General features: G+C 54.6%; 2 protein-coding genes across 33 annotated transcripts in view; one reads left to right on the top strand and one right to left on the bottom strand.

Moving 5' to 3' along the window:
- DHX30 (DExH-box helicase 30) overlaps positions 1-6,513 on the top strand; it is a 29,380-nt gene extending 22,867 nt beyond the window's left edge. For all 6 annotated transcript variants that reach the window (XM_077859076.1, XM_077859074.1, XM_077859073.1 and 3 more), the window contains 13 exons: positions 1,808-1,960; positions 2,458-3,294; positions 3,541-3,616; positions 3,700-3,804; positions 4,068-4,243; positions 4,492-4,698; positions 4,792-4,873; positions 4,947-5,140; positions 5,236-5,395; positions 5,502-5,659; positions 5,751-5,854; positions 5,937-6,076; positions 6,187-6,513. In XM_077859076.1, the coding sequence (XP_077715202.1) occupies positions 1,808-1,960; positions 2,458-3,294; positions 3,541-3,616; positions 3,700-3,804; positions 4,068-4,243; positions 4,492-4,698; positions 4,792-4,873; positions 4,947-5,140; positions 5,236-5,395; positions 5,502-5,659; positions 5,751-5,854; positions 5,937-6,076; positions 6,187-6,440 (2,646 nt within the window). In that variant the 3' untranslated portion in view covers positions 6,441-6,513. The remainder of the gene's footprint in view (positions 1-1,807; positions 1,961-2,457; positions 3,295-3,540; positions 3,617-3,699; positions 3,805-4,067; positions 4,244-4,491; positions 4,699-4,791; positions 4,874-4,946; positions 5,141-5,235; positions 5,396-5,501; positions 5,660-5,750; positions 5,855-5,936; positions 6,077-6,186) is intronic.
- Positions 6,514-6,954: 441 nt separating this feature from the next.
- Positions 6,955-22,677, bottom strand: part of MAP4 (microtubule associated protein 4) — a 204,940-nt gene continuing 189,217 nt past the window's right edge. For 13 of the 27 annotated variants that reach the window (XM_077859059.1, XM_077859053.1, XM_077859055.1 and 10 more), the window contains 6 exons: positions 22,057-22,170; positions 20,047-20,139; positions 13,175-13,256; positions 11,456-11,568; positions 9,393-9,582; positions 9,003-9,247 (listed from right to left, as the gene is read on the bottom strand). In XM_077859059.1, coding sequence (XP_077715185.1) covers positions 9,240-9,247; positions 9,393-9,582; positions 11,456-11,568; positions 13,175-13,256; positions 20,047-20,139; positions 22,057-22,170 — 600 coding nt within the window. In that variant the 3' untranslated portion in view covers positions 9,003-9,239. Of the gene's footprint in view, positions 9,583-11,455; positions 11,569-13,174; positions 13,257-20,046; positions 20,140-22,056; positions 22,171-22,677 lie in introns of all 27 variants that reach the window. The other 14 variants (XM_077859060.1, XM_077859052.1, XM_077859054.1 and 11 more) reach the window with 6 other exon arrangements.

Here is a 22,677-nt window from a genome sequence, read left to right as displayed (position 1 = left end):
TGAAATCCACCACAGCAGACCTTTGGCCTGAGCACAAAAGCATCTGGTGTCTAGGCCTTGCTTGTCAGGCCGTGGGCTGCCATTTCCATTTCCATTTCTTCACTCTCTCTCTGAAGGTGCTTTGCCTGTGAGCTTAGCCTTTTCGGTGTTGCCAGAACCCAGGTGAAGCCAGGAGGGGCCATGCCTGTTAATGTGAATGGCACAAATCTGGTGGGGAGTGGTGGCTGTGCTGAGTGGCAGAGTGGGTGTCTAGAAAGATCTGGATTATATGGCCATTGTGGATAAAACGAATAAGGCATTATGTGGGATGGAGATTGGAGATTCCATGAACCCCAAGGTAAGGCAGTGCCCTTGAAGAGGCTTTGGAGGTTGGCTGTGCCCAGCAGTGGGAGCCAGCATGGCTGTGGCTGCTGAGAAGTAGGGGATCAACCCACATCAGTACAGGTTTAGTTTGCAGAGCAAGAGGGCGGAGAGGCCCTGCTTTTTGCTCTGGTCAGATATATCTGGTGTGTGGTTAGCTCTGGGAACGCCATTTTAGACACAGTTGATGGCAAGAGGTAACAAGAGCCTAGAGGATAGAAGAGGGATCAGGGCATCTGGGTGGCACAGTTGGCTAAGCGACTCTTGGTTTCAGCTCAGGTCAAGATCTCGGGGTCGTGAGATGGAGCCCCTGTCAGGGTTCTGCACTCAGCTGGGAGTCTGCTTGATATTCTGTCTCTCTGCGCCTCCCTCCGCTTGCATGTGTGTGCTCTCTCACTCTAAATGAATATAAATGAATGAATAAAATCTTTTAAACAAGAAGAGGGAGAGGTGCAGGTACCTGTGACTCAGGAGGGCAGAACTAGGGCTCATTGGTGGAACTTCGCAGAAGTCTGAATTTTAGCTTGATAGACAGGCGCTGGTGATCAGGAGCCGCACAGCATAGGCAAATCCTGACTTGGAAGGAGCCAGCTCCCAGGTGGCAGCAGCTCAGAGCAGCTGGCTGGCCGCCTGTCAGGGGCCACAGGTGAACTCTGAGGCCTGGCAAAGGTGGAGGCCTTACCTGGAGCAGGGTGGCTGTGTTGGCACCTCCTGTGGTCCAGGGGCTAGTCTTTGCCCTGGAGGTCAGCCCCTTGTGGGCGGTCTTCTTGAAAGAAGGAGTGTTTGAGCTGGAGAGGGCGAGCAAAATCCTGATAGTACAGGGACAGGAACACAAGATGAGGGAAGAAAGAGCGGTTCTCCACACCTGCCTGGGTGACTTTGGACATGTAGGGAAAGAAGAGGCAGTGTCTGTCGAGTTATGTGGACAGACATTGCTAAGAAATTGCACCTACATTTGTATGATGGGGTCACAGGTAGAACGGGTGCCATGTGGAGACGGGGTGGGGTAGCAGCCAGACTGGAAAGGTTGCAGGGGTGGGGTGTGCTTGGGAGAGGCAGTGAAAGTGGAGGTGCTGTGAGGTGGTGATGGGGTCACGAAGGGCCTGGCCCATCTGGCTTGGAGGTCCGTGCTGGGAATTCATAGAGGCAAGATTTGGCTGTTACGGGGGCCCGGTTGCTCAAGGAGAGGTTTCTGAGGGGTATCACTCAGGTTTTTGACATGGCAAATACTGTTTTTCTTGAATTGTTTTTAACTAGTTTAAATAGCGGGACAGGGGTGGAGATTTATATTTTCCTTCCTAATTACTTTCCTGTGTACAATGTCTGCCAAAGACTAAAATCTCTAGAAAGAGGTTGTTGCTCTGCATGATTTCTCTCAAGCCGCGAGTCTGCCCAGGCCGGTTGTGGGGAGGCAGAGGGACAGATCAAGCTGTACGTGTCTCCGCAGAGCCTGGGCCTGGTGGACCGCAACAACGAGCCGCTTACCCATGCCATGTATAACCTGGCCTCCTTGCGTGAGCTGGGTGAGACCCAGCGCCGGCCGTGTACCATCCAGGTGCCTGAGCCCATCCTCCGAAAGATAGAAACCTTCCTGAACCATGTAAGAGAACCAAGAGAACCCCTTCCTAGTCCCCCCGCCCACCTCCGTCTTCTCTGACTGAAAGCCTCTATGTGCAGCAGGCAGTAGTAGCTACGTGTTTTCCCCAACGTTGGAGCCTGGGAGTGCCCTTGCCCTGAGCCACCCAGTGTTGCCTAAGAGAGTCCTTTTTTTTTTAATAATTATTTTTTATTTATGATAGTCACACACAGAGAGAGAGAGAGGCAGAGACATAGGCAGAGGGAGAAGCAGGCTCCATGCACCGGGAGCCTGACATGGGATTCGATCCCGGGTCTCCAGGATCGCGCCCTGGGCCAAAGGCAGGCGCCAAACCGCTGCGCCACCCAGGGATCCCGCCCAAGAGAGTCCTGGGGCAGTCCCCCTGCTGGCGCGCTGGGCCTCGGCACCTGGCCCAGGAGAAGTGTGTGGAGGGGCTCACGAGTGAATGAGGAAGAAGGTATCTGTCTTTCACCGTTTTGCTTCCTTCTCCCATCCCCCAGTACCCTGTGGACAGTTCATGGATCTCCCCAGAGCTCCGGCTGCAGAGTGATGACATCTTGCCCTTGGGCAAGGACTCGGGGCCCCTGAGTGACCCTATTACAGGCAAGCCCTACGTGCCTCTGTCAGAAGCAGAGGAAGTACGTCTGAGCCAGAACTTGCTGGAGCTGTGGCGGCGGCGAGGGCCGGTCTGGCAGGAGGCTCCCCAGCTCCCTGTGGACCCACATCGGGACACCATCCTCAATGCCATCGAGCAGCACCCGGTGGTGGTCATCTCTGGGGACACGGGCTGCGGAAAGACCACACGCATCCCCCAGCTACTGCTGGAGCGTTATGTGAGCGAGGGCCGTGGCGCCCGCTGCAATGTAATTATCACTCAGCCACGCCGCATCTCCGCCGTGTCCGTGGCACAGCGGGTCAGCCACGAACTGGGCCCCTCTTTGCGCCGGAATGTGGGCTTCCAGGTACGGCTGGAGAGCAAGCCCCCGGCCCGCGGCGGGGCCCTGCTCTTCTGCACCGTGGGCATCCTGCTGCGGAAGCTGCAGAGCAACCCCAGCCTGGAGGGCGTGAGCCATGTCATCGTGGATGAGGTCCACGAGCGGGACGTGAATACAGACTTCCTGCTGATTCTGCTCAAGGGCCTGCAGCGGCTCAACCCAGCCCTGCGGCTGGTGCTCATGAGTGCCACAGGTGATAACGAGCGCTTCTCCCGCTACTTTGGTGGCTGCCCTGTCATCAAGGTGCCGGGCTTCATGTACCCGGTCAAGGAGCACTACTTGGAGGACATCCTGGCCAAGCTGGGCAAGCACCAGTACCCACACCGGCATCGGCACCACGAGGTGAGGGCACCTGCTCGCTGTCCCCCCCCCACCCCCCAGCCCCCTTCTGGGTTTCCCTCCTCCCTGTCCCTTTGGTGCAGTGGCCTAGGGTGAGTTCATGCTGCCAAGCCTCAGTTTCTGGGATAGAAACAGGAAACCATGGCTTCTGGGCAAGGGTTTGATGAGGGTTGGGGGTGACTTGTTGAGTGCCTTACCCTGGGGCTGTGACTGTGGCCTCTTCCCCCCCACCCCCACCCCACCCCTCAGTCTGAGGATGAGTGTGCACTGGATTTGGACCTCGTGACTGATCTGGTTCTGCACATCGATGCCCGAGGGGAACCAGGTGGGTGCTTTCCCCTCTGCCCTGTGCCCCCCGACCTCCACCTGCCGAGAGTGACAGCTCATGCCTGTAGGGCCCCTTTACAGGTGGGATCCTCTGCTTCCTGCCTGGTTGGCAGGAGATCAAAGGAGTGCAGCAACGCCTCCAGGAGGCCCTGGGCATGCACGAGAGCAAGTACCTCATCCTGCCAGGTGAGAGCATGGGTGCAAGTGAGGCGTGACGGCCCCTGGACACCAGTCCTGCCCTCTGGCCTGGGGACTCAGCCAGTCGGGACTCAAGGTGCCTGGATTTCTGACCAGGCTGCCCTACTTTTGCTGGCTTTTCCACCTTTCCCAGGCATAGTTTTGATCTGGGCCTCAGTTTCATCAAGATGGGGTCCAAATCCTTGCCCTGTGCGCTCATCACAGGGAGCAGGAGCAGTGCCCATAACTGGCATGTTCTTGCCACCCACCAGTGCACTCCAACATCCCCATGATGGACCAGAAGGCCATATTCCAGCAGCCGCCAGTTGGGGTACGCAAGATTGTCTTGGCCACCAACATCGCGGAGACGTCGATCACGGTCAATGACATCGTGCACGTGGTGGACAGTGGTCTGCACAAAGAGGAGCGCTATGATCTGAAGACCAAGGTGGCACCCCTCTCCTAAGCCCAGCCGGCCCCTGGGGGAAGAGCTACACATTCCGAGGTGGCCCGTAGCCCAGATCCGCCTCGGCCCAGCCCTGTGTGTCTGGAGAAGGCCATATTCGTGGGCTCTCGGTGTCCCTGTTGTGGGGGCGGGGAGTGTTGAGGGGTTGAGTGAGGCGAAGGCCAGCGAGGGGGAGCACCAAGGAAGGCCTGTTGGCATCGGCACGGCCACTTACCCGCCCCCTCCCTCAGGTGTCCTGCCTGGAGACCGTGTGGGTGTCCCGGGCTAACGTGATCCAGCGCCGGGGCCGGGCGGGCCGCTGCCAGTCAGGCTTTGCTTACCACCTATTCCCACGGAGCCGGCTGGAGAAAATGGTCCCTTTCCAAGTGCCGGAGATTCTCCGCACTCCCCTGGAGAACCTGGTGCTACAAGCCAAGATCCACATGCCTGAGAAGACGGTGCGCCAGAGGCGGGGCTGGGCAAGGGCTGGGCTTGGTTAGGGACGGGCGGGATGCGGGGCTCATGGTGGGTCTGGCTGGTTCTTGCTATAGGCGGTGGAGTTCCTTTCCAAGGCCGTGGACAGTCCGAACATTAAGGCAGTGGATGAGGCTGTGATCTTGCTCCAGGAGATCGGTGAGTGGGGCGGGGTGGGGCCGGGCTGCTGCTCGTCGGCTCTCAAGGGAGACTGACAGCTGAGCTGTTGCAGGAGTGCTGGACCAGCGGGAGTACCTGACCACCCTGGGGCAGCGCCTGGCCCACATCTCCACCGACCCCCGGCTGGCCAAGGCCATAGTGCTGGCCGCCATCTTCCGCTGCCTGCACCCGCTGCTGGTGGTTGTTTCCTGCCTCACCCGGGACCCCTTCAGCAGTAGCCTGCAGAACCGGGCGGAAGTGGATAAGGTCAGCCCCAGCCCCTCCCCCACCCTGGGTCCTGAAGCAGCTACCCCTGGCCCTCTCAGCCTGTGACCCTGGCACCCCCTCCTACTCCCTCCCAGGTGAAGGCACTGTTGAGCCACGACAGTGGGAGTGACCACCTGGCCTTTGTGCGTGCTGTAGCCGGCTGGGAGGAGGTGCTGCGCTGGCAGGACCGCAGCTCCCGTGAGAACTATCTGGAAGAGAACCTGCTCTATGCACCCAGCCTGCGCTTCATCCACGGTCAGTGGGATGCCCCGGCCTCCACCAACCGCCCTCTGCCCCACTGGGCCAAGGCCCAGCTTGTGGGTCCCCAGCCTTGTGGCTTAGCCCGCCTTCACCTTCCCAGGACTCATCAAGCAGTTCTCAGAGAACATTTACGAGGCTTTCCTGGTGGGGAAGCCCTCAGACTGCACCCTGGCCTCTGCCCAGTGCAACGAGTACAGCGAAGAGGAGGAGCTGGTGAAGGGCGTGCTCATGGCAGGCCTCTACCCCAACCTCATCCAGGTGCTGCCTCCAGGGAGGGCCTGGCTGCCCCCAGTCCCCCTTCCACCCCCAGCTCTTCACTCAGCCCGCCCATCTCTTTTTACCCTCATAGGTGAGGCAGGGCAAGGTGACCCGGCAGGGCAAGTTCAAGCCTAACAGCGTCACTTACAGGACCAAATCAGGCAACATCTTGCTGCACAAGTCGACCATTAACAGGTGGGAGGCAGGTGGGGCGCAGAGGAGTGGCTGGGCTGGCCTGGTCCAGAAGGGTGGGCTCACCCCACCCTCTATTCCCCAGGGAGGCCACGCGGCTCCGGAGCCGATGGCTGACGTATTTCATGGCTGTCAAGTCCAATGGCAGTGTCTTCGTCCGGGACTCCTCCCAGGTTCACCCATTGGCCGTGCTGCTGCTGACCGACGGAGATGTCCACATCCGTGGTGGGTACTGGGTACTTGCACACTCCCCACCCTGCTGCCGTGGAGGCTAGCCCGTATCCTTGGGGGCTGGCCTCACTTGGCTCTCTGCTGCCTCTTCCTCCCTCTCCCAGATGATGGGCGCCGGGCCACCATCTCACTGAGTGACAGCGACCTGCTGAGGCTGGAGGGCGACTCCCGCACTGTGCGGCTGCTGAGGGAGCTGCGCCGGGCCCTGGGCCGCATGGTGGAGCGGAGCCTGCGCAGCGAGCTGGCCGCTCTGCCACCTGGCGTGCAGCAGGAGCATGGGCAGCTGCTGGCCCTGCTGGCGGAGCTGCTGCGTGGGCCCTGTGGCAGCTTTGACGTGCGCAAGACGGCTGATGACTGAGCCCTATGTCTGCTGGGGCTGTGTACAGAGTGCAAATGTTTATTTAAAATAAAGTTCTATTTATCCCTTGTGAGCATCGCTCTCCGCTGGGGGCTCCTCTCTTGGGGCCCCAGCACCCACACTCCTGCTTCTCAAGGGGCCTAAAGCCCGCCCCGCGGGGTGGGCCCTGTGCTTCCAAGCCAGGACAGCAAGTGTGGAGCATGGGCTTGCCCGGGCCTCCCTCTCCCGGCCAGTGGTTCGCGATGTGTGCTCATTGAAGCTGGCTGCCACCTCCCAGCTCCAAGTGGAACCAGGGGAGGAGTTCTACAGGCAGCTGAGGAAGGCCACTTGAGCCTTAACCAGCCTCGGGTTATATGGCAGCCCTGTCACGAGTGGGGACTCCCCTTTGTCACATCCACAGTTCCCAGAGGGTCATCAGGATTGTGGTGCACATCAGTCCCTTGATGTCTCAGAGGGGATGAGCTAGGGGGTGGAGACAAGCCAGGATATACAGAAGATATGGACGGGGCCTGTGTGGTGGGACATCACGAGCTTTATTTACTCTTGAAATGGGTACAACAGAATCACAGATTGACAGAGGCAATGGCTGAGCCATAAGCAAACTGGAAGTACAGAAACGTTGCACCCCCAAGTGGCTGCAGGTAGTACACAGCACGCGGGCTCTGGTTCCTCGCTGGCAGGCAGCCTTCACTTCTCTGGCTTGGGGGACACAGGGGAGCTGGGACCAGACAGCCCCTCACAACAATGACTGTTCCAGCCCACTTAGTGTTCTGTTCTGTAAGGGTCACCTCTCACCCCTACCCTTGGACTAAGAGCCATCTGTCAACCTCCACCTCTGTGGGACTGGGACAAGAAGGGCATAGGTACCTCCAGGCCCTGCACAGTCTACTGCTTCTTCCTGCTGACAAAACATGGGTGCTGCCCTGATGTCATTGGCACAAACCATTCTGCAGTCTTTGGCTTGGGGAACGCTTTGTCCACAAGATCCCTGTAGTCTGTGCTCAGGGAGCTGGGGATGTGGTGTCAAACCTCCCCAAGGAAAACGCTACCTCTGAAGCGGGAGAACCTACTGGCCCAGATGCCCTCCCAATCCGTGGAGATGCCATCTGAACCTAGGTCAAGGACCTCTAACTTCTCGGCTCCGAGAGAGACAGCCAGAGTGATGGCAGGGAGGGCGAGGGGCCAAGGCTGGCGGCCTCCTCAGGGGCAAGTCTGCACTGCAGAAAATGCTCTTCCAGAGGAGAAGCCCTCAGAGACTCCCCGGCCATTTCACTACAAACTGTTACATTTTAATCCTTTATTAGAAACCATGCAAACTTTAATACAAAAAAAAAAATACAAGTGCAATAAGAATCTTCATGTCAATACAATTCCCGGGATTTCTCATTGCAGCCATCCCAAGAGCGGGCCTAGCTGGGACATTCCTCCACAGGCTGGCCCCACCTCTCCCCCATCCCCAGTCAGGCTGTAAGGGGCGGGGAGATGGCCTATCTCATGCCTTTTTCAATTTCCATACCTGATTCCCAATCACCCATGTTGAGCTCTGGACAGCTTGGGCTCACCAGTAACTGAGGGCTCTGGTGTCCTAGGCCTGCAAGCCTGGAGGACTTTGACCTCCATAGCCCTTCCCTGTTTCTCCAGCCCCGAACTTGTACCTCCCACTAGATCCCAGGGAATGAGACAGAGATGCCAAAACCAGCCTCTTGGTTAGAAAAGAAAAGCAGCATACACACAAAATACCAGAACAACCAGTCCACACTCTGCCCAGCCGCTAGTGTGCCCCACCTGCTCATCAGGCCACAGCCCCTGCACCTCACCTGCCCCGTCCACACCTCCCGGGCCCCCAGCCACCCAGGCCAGGGCAGCCCCTGACGCCTGACCCCCTGGCAGGAGGCTTCAGGACCTCCCCTCCCTGTTTCCTTTAACACCTACTGAGGACTTTCATTTAGACATGGCTTCAACCTGCAAAACTCCTCTACCAGTTTTTAGGTTATTAAAAAAAAAAAAAAGAAAAAAAAGGATAAAACAAGAAAAGAGAAGTGTGACAGCAGCTAGGCAGGTATGGGAAGCAGCAGGGACAGGCAGGACTGACCCCTAGCTAACTTGGGGCAGGGTGAGACGCACTTGGCCCCACCTGCACGGTGGGCAGCACCGAGGGATGAAAGGGAGAGGCAGGGGCTTCGCGGGTTCTGAGAGATGCAGTCCGCACCTGGCCACCACATGGCCATCCAATTCCATTCTTCCCTCCGGGTGGGCCCAGTGAGGAGGACAGCTATGTCAGTGTCTCTTGGGTTTGGTCCGAAAAACCCAAAGAGGAGGTTGGAATCCAGTTCCCCTCTCCTAGATCCCACAAGACCCCCAGGTGGCCTCCCCACCTCGTTCACCTCCCAAGCTGGTGTGCGGAGCAGTGCGCCAGGAAGGGACAGGAAGAAAGCAAGGAGCCAGGCCCAGGGCAGGGAGGAGAGGAGGTCTGGGGTGGGCCTGTGGCTGCCCTGGGTGAGCGAGGTGGGGGAAGGGCACGGGGCCTGGAGGGCAGCCCAGCACCCAAGCCATGTGGGGTCTAGAAAGCAGCCCGGGACAGGGAGCCAAGAGCCCGGGTGCCTGCGCTGGGGCCGCCAGGGAGGTGGGGGGGGCGGGAGACAATGTCAGCCCCGTGGTCGGTGCGGGCCCTGGCATTTGCCCGGAACGTCAGCCTGTAGGTCTCAATCTGCAGTGACACGGGAGGAGGGAAGGGAGAGGGTCACGAGGGACACAAGAGGGGGAACACAGGGGACGGAAGACGAGACCAGAATGTCATCATTAGATGCCTGGAAAATAAAAGGTTGCTTGGTTAAAATTTAGGCCACACTCTAGTCAAATAAAAAAAAAAAAAAAAAAAAAAAAAAAGGAGTTTCAATTTGCAGCCAGTGGCAGGGCCCCCGGCTGGCCCTCAGGCCAAGCCCAGCCACTTACTTGTCTCCTGGATCTGGCTGTCCAAGGTCTGGGCCTCCCTTTGGTCACCACCCCCTGCCAGGGTGGGGTGGCTACTGAGGCCACTGGCTGAAGTGGGGGCGCCAGCTTCGGGCGCTGCCTCGGGGATGGCTGGCTCCTCCCCAGCGGGGGGGCCCGGGCACGGAGGGGCCTCGCTGCCACCGCCCTCAGTCTACAATGAAACAGTGGGGGAGACAGTGCAGGGTCAGTCGGGGAGGAGGTGGGATGGTTGATGGTGGTGGTGGGTTTACACACAGCCCCTTCCCTACTCCCCACCCCCCCCAACTGGATTAAGGTACAGTGGTCTGAAGAATCTGGGCCAGGTCCTCCCTGCTCCCCACTCCCGGGAGGCCTGGCACAAATGAAGAACACAGGCTCTGTGCCCCCTGCATGCAGCCTAGCTAGTGATACACTCTGGGAGACCCCTCTGTGAAGGGCGAAGCTTCCTGAGGTGAGAGGTGAGAGGTGAGAGGTACAGGCTTCTCAGTAAGGGTGACACCAAACAGCTGGCAGTGACAGCAGACTGGCAGCAAAAACCCTGGGAGCAATCAGGAGACACTGAGGCTGGAACTGGCTCGGAAGCAGGGGTGCTGTAGGTCCACTGGGGAGCTCTGGAAGCTTGAAGTCAGTTGGGAGGGGTGCAGCCTGCCACCTCCGACCCAGTGAACCCCAGACGGCTCCCACCTGACACTGAGGCCTCCTTCTGTGCTGGGGACACAGGGGAGGGAGGAAGGTGTCCAGGGAGGTGTGACCTAGTGGAACTTCGGGGCTTGCAGGGCTTCCCAGGAGGAGGGGGCAGACAACGAACACTCAGTGTGAGAAAAGCAGAAGAGGGAAGGCCAGTGGGAGGCCACTGGAGAGAGCTGGAACACCCGGGCCCCAGCATGCCCAAAAGGTGACAATGAAGACTTTACAGTGCTCTCTAGTCAGAACAGTGAAGGAGATGGGCCTCTGTATTAGAAAAACAATTTCAGAAATAATAAAGAAAGGAGGGTGATGTGAATAAAAAGAAAAGAACACAAGACTTGGGGGCAGAAAACCCAGGTGTAAACCCTGGTCTGTGGGTACTCGCCATGTGGCCTTGGATAAGTGACACATCTGAGCTAGTGCCCCTCGAGGATGGACTAGGGCCGGGCTCCTCACAAGGCACGGAGCCATGAGCCACGAGCCTGTGACGGAGGAGGACCAGGACCCCAAATATTCATAGAAGCCAGTCAGGCCTTGAACGGGAGTGCTGACAGCAGATGGGACGGAGGCTGGGCCAGGCTAGGCCTGCACCAGGCGTCAGATGCAGGAGGGAAGGCCCCCCACAGCTGCTCCTTGCCCTCCCCCTTGCTCACCTTCCCCTGAGCAGCTAGCTGCAGGCTTTCCTCCTGCTTGGGAGCCTGCAAGAGGTGGTCCCCATTGGTTCCGCCCCCCCGCCTCCACCCAATGACAAGGAACAGAGGATAGACAGCATTTTGGCACACAGAGGGTCTTGCGGTGCTGTGGAAGGAGGGAGGGAGGGAAGGAAGGAGGGAAGGCAGGAGAGGCTCAGCCAGTCCTGAGGATGAGAAGCCCTGCCCACCTGAGGCCAGCCTGGGGCAGGCCTGACAGTTGAAAAGGTGCTACGTTGCTCCCAGGCCCAGCACGGAGCCCACCCCCACATGCCCTCTCATGAGGTAGCTGGGGAGAACTGTGCCATGTAGACCACCCACTCTGTGGAGGATCTGTGCCCTAGGCCACAGCCCGTTTGGAAATGGGGGAGATGGGCTCAGAAAAGTAAGGAAGGCCATGGCTCTCGGGAGAGATACGGTCTCCAGCTACACAAGGCAGAGACAGCTGGGCCGGGACCTCTTCACCTCTCCTGCCTCACTCAGAACTGATGATGAACACAGGGAAAACACAACAGTGTGGGGGAAACAGGACTCCTGACCATACTGAGGGGCGGTGACAGGTGCCTAGCTGCTGGGACCCAGACTCTAGCTGCACAGCATCCCCACCCTGCGCCCCCACCCCGGCTGTGTCCCCCTCCATCCTTCCCTCCCCTGCTGCCCCCTCACTACCTTCACGGCACCTCCTGCAGGCAGGTGGCCCACATTATCGAGGGAGCCCACCTTCGCCTGGGCCTTCTCCTTGAAGTTCAACTTCTGACTTTCAATCTTGACGTCTCCTCCACCTGGAACCAAAAAGCCACCAGTCACACAGGCAAAGCCAGGAGGCCGGAACAGGAATCCTAGCTTGGTCAAGGACTTGCTATGAGCTGGGTCCAGAAACAGGGAAAATGTGATCCGCTCCCAATGGCTGTGAGGACAAAGGAGGGAAGGACAGTGCACATGCTTGTCACACACGGCTCATCTTCTCAAAGGCAGGCTGACAACCTGCACCTGGCCAGCGGGAGCATCTCCACAGAGAAGTTGCCCTCACTCCACCACAGCCCCACAGCACAGCCTCCAACCAAGCTCCTGAAGGTGCCTTGACTGTGCTGCCTTAGGTTCTCTTGGCAATGTAACAACTGCCTGTGACTGACTGGGGGGTGCGGGATGCCCCAGCTTCCTTTTAATAAATGCCATGTCAGGGTCGGGATTCTTGTTTCACAGCTGCTCGAACTGATGCTGGAAAAGAGGAGTGACTGCCCTGAAGTTGAGCTGTCAGGAGAGAGTATGAAGGGTCGTCTGAGCTGCTGAAATAAACTTCACTGCAGTGAGAAGAAGGAACGTGGGAAGTGGCTCTGTTGTGGTGCAGCAGGAGGAGGAGAGGCAGGAGTGGTGTTGGCAGGGAGATGACAAAGGACAGGCACGGATGGACCAGTGCTGGGGCCCGGGCACAGTTGGGCCAGGAAGGTGGCCTGTGCACCAGGGCGAGCTCACAGCCAGAGTTGCCACAGGATCCGGGGCCTCCCCCTCAACGCCCAGCAGCCTGGCTTCCCTGTGAGCCCTGCTGTCACATGGCCATCTCCTTGGCTCCTAGCCCAAACCAGAGCACCGGCCCCTGTCAGGTTCGCAGCTCTCCTGCACACTGACCCAGCCCTCCCCCATAGCCACAAGCCTGGCTTCAGTGGCTTACTGAAGTAGGTGTGGCACAAAACTGGATTTTCCAGACAAAAGGGGGAAAATGAAGGTGCGTTAAGGGCCAAGTCATTCGGATCCTCTTGAACAGAACACTTTCTAAAATGGATGATGGCACATCCTGCCGGGAGGGAACTGGCCCCTGGTGCCTGACCTGCGAGAAGCCAGGTCTGCCAGCCACGGCCTGCTGCCCGTACCTGCCTACCTGCAGGTCCACTGTCAGGCTCTGCTCAGCCCAGGCCGCATCCCCACTGTCCCTGCTGTTTGGAGGCCTCTGCTGGGGGCTGCTGGGTCGATCGTGCATGGTTAGAGCAGTCAGGTCCCTAGCCGCGGCCTGGCCCATGCTCCCGGACAACTCTAGGACCTGCCAGAGCTGGCAGCTGATGTTCCGCTACCTAGGAACAGCCCCTGCTAATCTGACAACTTCTGTGGCATCAGCTCCTGACACGCAGTCCAGGAGCACCGCACACAAAGCTGGTCCTTGATACAATGACGCCCACCCCTCATCAGGTGCACCTAAGAGGTCTGCACCCAGATCTCCCCACTGCCACCACCACCAGGCACTCAACCCTGTGCTTTCCATCACCGCCTCCTAGGTGGGGCAGCTACAGGAGTCTTTATGGAATGACAAAAGCATGGAGGCGAAACCTGGGGGCCTTGCCAGGACCACACACCCCAGGCATGCTGGGGTAAGGGGTGGGGACAGACAGCACTTACCAGGTTTGTGCTTGATGTTAGCCTTGGACCCACATTTGGAGGAGACCTTAGAGATGTCCACCTTCTTATTCTGAATCTGAACCTGAGAAACAAATCACAAAAGTATTACTGCCTCAGAGAGAGGGTGTATTTCAGAGCCAAACCTGTGTTCCCTTTATAATCTTCTCCACGTTCAGATTTCTCCTCTCCCTGCGAAGGGACTGATCTGAGTCTGCTCAAGGTCAGGTTCATATCCCCAAGTGGAAATCCATCCTCGCCCTGCCTGCTGCTTTGGGACCCACCTCCAGCCAGACCAAACCAATGTTCCCACACACGCCAGGCTGTTTCCTCCCTGCCCTAGCTGTGCAGCTGCCAGGCAGGTCTTCTCCCATTTTTCTGGATCCAAATCTCCCGAAATGTCATTTTGTTCCACCTGAAATCTCACCCATCAACCCTTTGCTCAGAGATAATCTGGAATGATGTTTCAGTGTTCCCCTCCCAGGTCTTTCCAGAGCATTCTTCCCTCCTAGCTGACCGCATAGGAATGTATCCATCTATGACGTGTACCCCTGCTTAATTCATGTTACCAGCATTTTCCCACAAAAGTTGAGAAATGCAAAGAGGGGGCCACATGATAATCTACCCTGTGAGATCTTACATAAACCTAACTCATGCCTGATATTGAACATTTAGATTTTTTCAGATTTTTCACCATTAAAACCATGGCAGCAATAGGGGTGTCTGGGTGGTGCAGTCGGTTGGGTATCTGACTCTCAGGCTCAGCTTGGGTTGTGTTCTTGGGAATATAGGACCAAGCCCTGTGAGCTCTGCACACAGTGTGGAGTCTGCTTAGGATTCTCTCTCCCCCTCTACCTCTCTCTTCTCTCACTCTAAAATAAATTTTTAAAAAACAAATCACCATGGCAACAATAAACATCTTTGTGGATAGAAGTCATGGCAATTCTGATGACCCCGCAAGCAAGACACCGAGAATTTAGCTAGTCAAAGGTTCAGACTATATGTATTAAACTTCTTTAAGCATAAGGACTAATTGCTTTCCAGGAATGTGACAATGGGCACCCACCATCCCCTCCCAGCACTGGATATTTCCATTAAACACAGTAACATAAGCTATTCCCGTAAGCAGTGTGAGGTGATCTCTGGAAATGGTTTGCTATTCACTTGACCCAGAAAACCCTACAAAATCATGCAAATAAAGAGGTTCAAATCTTCGTGTTCACTTTAAGAACACATATGAAACCACCCAGGCCCTCCAGAGTAGGCCACCAAGTATCTGAAAGATGTCACTTCGCAGAAGCAATGTGTGCTGTGCCATTGCCACGATGGTAGAGTGATAGAGTTGGTAGGTGTGCCCAGGCCAAACAGTGGGGCTGGACACAGGGATGGTGGCCCAAAAAGAGTGCTGAATTTTTCTACACATACTTAAAAATGCAGAGAGTAATGTGGAACTTAAGGGTTGAGATGCAGATTCCCTGTTCATGGAGAACATCCAGATGAACAAAGCCCCAAAGATACAGCAGAGAAGTTATATGGTTGGATTCACCTGTTCATGAGCCCTCCCCTGCTGCAGAGATGATCATTACTGAAAAAGAGCAGATTGTTCCTAAACCAGAAGGGCAGGTTGCACAGAAGAAAAAGATATCCCAGAAGAAACCGAAGAAACAAAAACTTATGGCCCAGGAGTAAATACTGCATAAAATAAGTGCAAATAAAAATTTTAAAAACAGGGACGCCTGGGTGGCTCAGCAGTTAAGTGTCTGCCTTCATCCCAGGGTGTGATCCTGGAGTCCCGAGATTGAGTCCCACACTGGGTTTCCTGCATGGAGTCTGCTTCTCTCTCTGCCTATGTCTCTGCCTCTCTCTCTCTTTCTCTCTCATGAATTAAAAAAAATCCAAACAAACCACCACCAACAAAACTGTGCTAATTTATATGTGAGAAATGTTCAGTTTTGGTTGCTCTGCTCATTATTTAAGGGTACTAACTTTATGCACAAGCCACCTCATTCTCCCAAAGAGCAGCGCCTAGCACAGTCATGTATGTTCACACAGCCCAAGCCAGCAGCCTGGAACCCCACATCTGCAGCAACCGAGCACAGCCTCCAGGCTCTACAATGCCTTTTGCTCATCTGACATTCTGTCCATAGTTGGTGAGGAATCACAAGGATGAATAGTCTTTTATCTGAAATGAATCATGTTGGGGATGGAGACTGGTTTGGGTGTCCTCTGTACTTGGCCAGGCTTTTAAGGTGGCCAACAAACTTTGAATGATGTCTGCCCTGAAGAAGCCTTGGAAAAGCATCTTGCTATGGGGACCGATGGCATGTGTTTAACTTAGGAAAGGATTCATCTACAGGTGGGCACTGGGTTCTGGGATGAAAACTCCAGGGTCTGGCCTATGAGTGGCCCAGTTGTTCCCTGGTTCTATGGAAGAGCCTGGCTTTCCACTGCGGTCAGGCCCTTAATGCAGGGCTCCAGGGAGCCCTGTCGGCAGCTGGCACACCCTCTGGTGGGGTTTTATCACAATGTCATCCAATGACTACCTTCTAGGACCCAGTCTTTTCTTCTTCAGTGTCAGGAAATATGGTTTCCACTGTACTGCCAGAGAACATATGTGATGCCTACTGCATTTTTACATGGCCACCCACAACCCAGGGCCTGCCACAGAGTAACTTCCCGGAATCTGCAGCTTGCTCGAGCCATTCTCACTCTCTGCTCATACTGCTCCTTAGCCTAGTGAGCCCACTGCTCTTTCCCAACCTTTATTTATTTTAAAGATTCTATTTATTTATTCATGAGAGACACACAGAAAGAAAGAGAGAGGGGCAGAGACATAGGCAGAGGGAGAAGCAGGCTTCCTGCAGGGAACCCAACATTGTACTCGATCCTAGACTCCAGGAGCTCGCCCTGAGCCGAAAGCAGACCCTCAACTGCTGAGCCACCCAGGAGTCCCTCTTCCATGTCCTTTAAAGGCCAGCTCAAGGGTCACCTTCTTCAAAGCTTTCCCTGGCTCTAATTTCACTCCACCTCTTCTGCACATCAACTGTTTTTGTTTTTTAAAGAGTTTATTTATTCATGAGAGACAGAAAAGAGAGAGGCAGAGACATAGGCAGAGGGAGAAGCAGGCTCCATGCAAGGACCCCGATGTGGGACTTGATCCCAGTACTCCGGGATCACCCTGAGCCAAAGGCAGACATTTAACTGCTGAGCCACCCAGATGTCCCACATCATCTCTTGAAGGTACAACGGCATCACCAGGACATTAACTGCTTCACACGTTCAGTAATCATTTACAAAGTACCAATCACCCACAAAATAACCTCTGCTTTGTCTCCTATTCCCAACAAGGCTGCAATTCTCTCTAGATGAGAACACAGGGAAGTACTTTTCTCAACCAAATGTCTGGCAGCTCCTTAAACCAAGACAATTGTGACCCGCAGCAATGGTGGCAAACTCCTCTGTGCCATCCCTGAGACTCCCGTGAGGAGGTACGGAGCTCACTTGCCAAGGTCTGGAGCCCACATTTCTTGAGAGAGTCTTCTGCCGCTGAAGCCACCATTTCTTTACCTCTTGCCTGGTTCTTAAGTAAAGAATAGCTGACTAGGGGAAATTGGGCTTTATAGATATACTCTGGCCAATAAGCAAAGAAGGACTGATATAATTAGAGTCTCACCATAGTACACCCCTACTGAATGCATGGATCTAAGTACTGGCCATCAGAAAGACACACACACACACACACACACACACACACACAACCAAAGAGTGGAACATGATGTGCCTCCTGACAATACCACCACTATCAATGGAAGTCCTGCAAAAATCTGGGGGGTTGGGGGGGAGAAATAAAACCTGAATTAATGTAAAGAATACCAAGGGACAATGGGATATGTTAAATGAAACCACAGGGATGTAAATCAGCAGAATCCAGATTCTGGGACAAGCTACTTGGTTCACTCATGAAAAATACCGCTAAAAAAAAAAAAAAAAATTGAAGGGAGCCTATAGAGTAAAAGAAACCTAAGATTATAAAAGACAAGAGACACATCAACCGATCACAACTTATGGACCTTAGTTGTATTCCTGATTTGAATAAGCAAACCTATTTTAACACATCAGTGGGAGTTTTACAAACACATACATACGTATACATATATACACACAAGATACATTCAAGAGTTCTTATCTTTTTGAAGTTATAAATGGAATATTTGCAGATGAATGATGTATCTAGGCCTAGCTTCAAAATTGTCGGGGCAGGGGACAGTATGCATAGTAGGTAAGATTGGCCACAAGGAGGGGCGCCTGGCTGGCTTGGAGCGTGCAATTCTTAATCGCCGGGCCTGGGTTCGAGCCCCACACTGGGTGTAGAGATCATTTAAAATAAATACATTTTAAAAAAACAAACAACTGCCCACAAGGATAATAAATGAAGCCAGGTAAAAGGTATATCCAGTTCGTTGTAATTTTTTCCCTATTTTTGTATGTATTTAACAATTTTCTATAGCTGCAAGTTTTAAAAAGCTTAACCATGTCACCCTCACTTAACAAGGCCCACTATATGAGACGTAGCTCTGCCTCCTGAGGCTGGTATGCAGAGAAGCCACAGTCCATTCTAGACAATCCCACCCACACCCTGGCAGCATCCTCCCCTGGCCACTCACCTGTGCTTGATGCTTTAGGGAGATATGTGCCACTTCCCTGGCCTAGGACATGAATTTCTCAGATGTCCTCCCCCAGCGAAGCCTGATGGCCAGCAGAAGCCATGCCATGCCACCTCTGCAGTCCTCTCACTGCACCACCAACCCCAGCATCCCTTCTACCTCGCTCTAGCTACTCGCACAGTCTGCCCCACTGGCCTGTGACACCTCGAGCCTGCTGGACACAGTGGTACAGGGCTGCAGAAATGACACAGCCGCCAGGTCTAGAACCCTTCACACACACGTCTCCCCTCACGAGGATGAAATGGAAGAAAAACGGCCACAACATCTTAAATCAGGGTTAAACCTGCTACATTCCCTGCCCTCATGTCCTGCTGGCTCTCGAGGAGGACACATGCATGTACACAGGGCACTCTGGAGCACTAGCTGGGATCCTGCTCCAGGATCCACGCCTCTGGGTGTTTGCCTCAGAATCCCCATCCAGGGGGAAACGGGGTTTGTGTGTGACCTGTGACCCTGTTCTACGTGCACAGCAGGCCTGCTCTTTGTCCATGGCCTGTTTATCTGTGGTGGCTTTATGCAGGGGAAGAGGGAAAGAAGGACAATCCAGGTTGCTCATTCTCCTCTTCCCACCTGCAAATACTGTTCTCCCAGGCCACTTCCTAATGCCTCTGTCTAAAGGGAGCCTCCTACAATAAAATGCTTACAGAGTGCCCGGGTTCAGCGGCTGACTCTTGATTTCGGTTCAAGTTGTGAGATCGAGCCCCGTATCATGCTGTGCAGTGAGCGTGAAGTCTGCCTGTCCCTCTGCCTCCTGCTTGGTCATTTTCCCCCAGCCCTCACCCCACGCACTCTCTCTCAAATAAATTTTTAAAAATATTTTTAAATAAATGCTTTAGGGACACCTGGGTGGTTCAGTGGTTGAGCATCGGCCTTCAGCATGATCCCAGGATCCCAGATTGAGTCCCACATCGGAATCCTTGCAGGGAGCCTGCTTCTCCCTTGGCTTAGGTCTCTGCCTCTTTCTGTGTTTCTCATAAATAAATAAAATCTTAAAAAAAAAATCTTAAAAATAATCTTGGAAGTCATGTGTAAGCTGTGTAGGAAGACCGCAGCAGGTGATAAATGATGCTCGTACATGCACCACACACCACACTAAATGCGTTTCTGTCAAACACACAAGGACCAGTTCCTTCAGGGTCCCCTGCTCACCTCCTGCTTTCATCTAGGCCGAAAAAGCTAAAGCCGATGCCTACCTGGGGCCCTCATAAGTTGGATCTCTATCACCTGAACCAGATACTGTCTTTAAACGCTTCACCCACTTCAGCTGATCCCACACCAGGCTGGCTCACGTCTGGGCACCTACCAAGCCAGGCAGGGGCATGACCTCCATGTCAGGACGCAGTTTCTGTCCATGGCAGGAATGCCACTGGAGGGGAAGTGACTGGAAGGAGGCGCTGTGAGGGAACTTGTATGGGGCAAGAGAGGGACATAAGGCTGATCCCTCACAACAGAACTACTGGGTGGGGAGACTGTGAGACATGGGCAGGATGGCTGAGGGGGCAGCTGAGGGGGCAGGAGGGACCCAGCCTGAAAATGGAAAAGATGAGTGGAGCAGGACTCAGTCCAGTTCAAGGCAGTAGGGAGAAGGAATCGAATGAAGCCAAGGGAGACTGGACAGGAGGGGCTCCATCACTCTAGGGCGGGGAAAGAAGCATGTGCTGGAGTCCCACCTGCCCGGGCGTTGTCACAGGGACACGTGGAGAGCCAACAGGCTGTTCTTTACCACTAGGCCAGGGCCTCCCTGGGTGCCAGAGTCACCTGTGTCCCCAACAGAGCTTAGGGCTGGCACAGGAGGGCAGCATGATGAAAGGACATCTGAATGGAAGAAGGGGCCGAAGAGAAAAGGACGGCTGAGGGAGTAAAAGGAGGATGATTCACAAAAGGGGAAGAGGGGAGGAGAGCAGACAGGGAAGATGGGTGAGAAGATGCCGAGTGGGTGTCACTGGCTTATTACATTGAGGGATTTCCTAGAAACAGTCATCTAAACACACCGGAGCATGGAGGCCTCCCCTCACTCCACTAGCCGGCATCTAGAAACAAGGCCTGGGCCAGGCTGCCGTGTCCCAGTGAGCGAGGGCAGGTGGTCCTCTCCCCTCTGTGCCCACCAGAGGCTGGGCCTTAAGACACCAGCTGTCCAGAGCTCATACTTACATTACCACCTCCAGGGACATGCTTAATATTGTCCTTGGAACCACACTTGGACTGAATATGGCTGTAGCTCACTTTTTTGGAGACTATCTGGACCTGGAGTGTTAGAGAACAGAAAAAAAAACAACACAAAGGGAGAGGGCTGGTTAGAACCAACACGGGGCAGGCAGTGAGTCCACACGTGATCACAGTGACTGACAAAGAGTGCTGTTACAGCTCTGCCCCCAGCTGCAGCAGAATGGCGGTGGGGAAGCACAGGGGAAGTAATCTGAAGGAAGTAGGAAAGGGAGTGAAGACAGGAACAAACGACACAAGGACAGAAGCAGATGCTGAAGGGCTATGGGGTCCTCCTCACTGCTCCTTGGGGCTGGGCTGTGGCTCACGAGGCCCAGCCAGCAGCAGCCCTGCCCCTGCACCCGCCTGCTCCCTCCCTGAGAGCCACGGCAGTGTCTGGCCACTCCTCTATGTGAGGGTCCTGCTCATCTGGAATGGTCCTCACCCAAGTTTGGCACTTCCCTTAAATCTGGGCCTGGGAACTGCAGCAGCCAGACCCTCTATGGGAGGAAAGGCTGCTCTGAGAAGCACTGGGCAGCTGGCTCCAGGGGCACAGATCTGCTGCAGGAAAGAAGGGACATCAGAGCTTAGTTACAAATGCAAACAGAACAGAGGCCGCTGGAGCTGCCGTGCACAGTCAGGACACCAGGGGGAGCACAGGCCAAGCCTCAGCAGTGCCACACTCCACAAGCAGCCTGTTGGTCTCGGGGCTGGGGGCTCCAGAAAGCACAGGACCAGTGAGATTCTGGTCTAGATTTTTTTTTCAACTCAAGGGTCAAACACTTCCTTCTATCCACCAGATGTCCAATCCTGTGCCCTGTGAATTTTGTGAGCAAAGAGAACCGGCTTCAAGCAGAGCTGCAGTGATGCCTAATTGGGCGGGCGGGCGGGCGGGCGGGCGTGTGGTGGGGGTGGGGCGCATACACCTCAATGCTGTAGTGCTTATGAATGGCTCCCCCTGGAATGCAGCCACACAAAGGCCCAGGCTCTAAGGGCAGGGACAAAGAATTCTCTTTGAGCCTTCTGGAAAAGAAACAGTTGCCAGCTTCCTTCCTTCCTTTGCCTCAGAGCTCTTCACAAATGAAGCAGGCCCCAAGCTGAAGAGTTTTCCACAGAGCAATCTACCCCGAGAAATTCTAACTCCAATCCTCTTACTATTTCATGCCTTCTGTACAATGTAAGTGATAAATAACTGGTTAACAAACCGTTTTCTAATGAAACCCTGCTCTCAACCTGAGACCCACAGGGCCTCTAAGAGGAGTCCCCTCAAAAGCTCATCTACTGTATCAACTCCTTGGGCTTAGAGATCACCTACTTGCCACAGCTAAGGGAAGAAGGTTCCCATAGCAAGCAGGAGGGGCTTAGTTCCAAGATGTGGAGGCAAGAGGAAAGAACCTAGAGTTTCCGCGTACCTGTACAATCCCTGGGCTGAATGGGTTTCTGGTGGGAATGAGCTCCTGAACTTTAGGTGAGGAGGTGACATGGGGAACCAGGGCAAATGAAGCTATCTCCACAGCCAGCATGTTATGAAAGGGGCCTCCTAGGTCAATATAAAGCACCAGTGCTCCAGGGTTCCTGGGGCTGGAACTAGCCAACACCATGTCTCACTGTAGAAGAATCCGGATGCTCATGGTGTGTGTTTTTACATATGAAACAGGTGGGGTTTCACATCAAGGTCAGTGTGAAGGAAGTGGCTGAAGGTTTTTGGATCCATTTTATCCAGCTGAATGAGTATTCCCCAAAGGGTAATGGGCTCCCAACTCTGTTACTGTCAGGGCTAATACAAAAATATTTCTGATGGCTGAGTCAGTCATCTGACAAAGAGGAGGGAATGCGGGGGCAAAGTAGAAACCAGTTAAGGACAGGAAAAAAGTGCAATAGAAGGGAAAGTGACTTAGGCTGGAAGAAACAGTTTATCATCTTTTACCTTCCAGAGGTAAAAGTCTAAATAAAACTCACTTTCCCAGCAGGTGGTTTCTGTGCACTCGCAATGGGACCAGCTGTTTTAGTGACTGCGTTAGGTTCAGGCTTTCGAGCCGGAGCAGATGCCTCTGTTTTTTTCTCTACCTTGGCCTGGATGGAGATAAAGGGAGGGCATGTTTCAAACCAAGAGGGTAAGAGCCCAAATGCCAAGAAGGGAAGAAAGCTGTAGGGGACTCAAATCCAGGCCAGGCCACCAGGCAGAAGCAGGTCATCCTTGCTCCTACAGAAAAAAAACACCATTTCCCAGAGAGGACCAGCCAGGGGAAGGAGCTGCAGACCAAAGTCTTGAGACCCGAGGAAGAGTTTAAGACACCATTCAGAGAGAAGGTGGGAAGGAGGACTAAGTTAGTGATTTTGAGCGCGTGTTTTTCAATCACAATGCCCTCCCACTCAGATGTCCCCACCCAAGCTGCCATAGTCAACAGGGAGCCACTACTGAAGATGGGAAGAATCACACTATTCAGGTATGTTGGAACAGAAAAGAATTTCATCACCAGGCCAAGTCACTTGACTCCCCACCAAGACTACCTGTAACTTTTGTCCAAGGAAAGCATTAGAGGAGTATAGGAAGGGGGAGATGGGCTCATGCACTGGGTA

Source organism: Canis aureus, chromosome 19 (assembly GCF_053574225.1).
Source record: "Canis aureus isolate CA01 chromosome 19, VMU_Caureus_v.1.0, whole genome shotgun sequence".
NCBI lineage: Eukaryota > Metazoa > Chordata > Mammalia > Carnivora > Canidae > Canis > Canis aureus.
The sequence above is the reverse complement of the archived record's forward strand: the minus strand, read 5'-3'. Positions and strand labels throughout refer to the sequence as shown.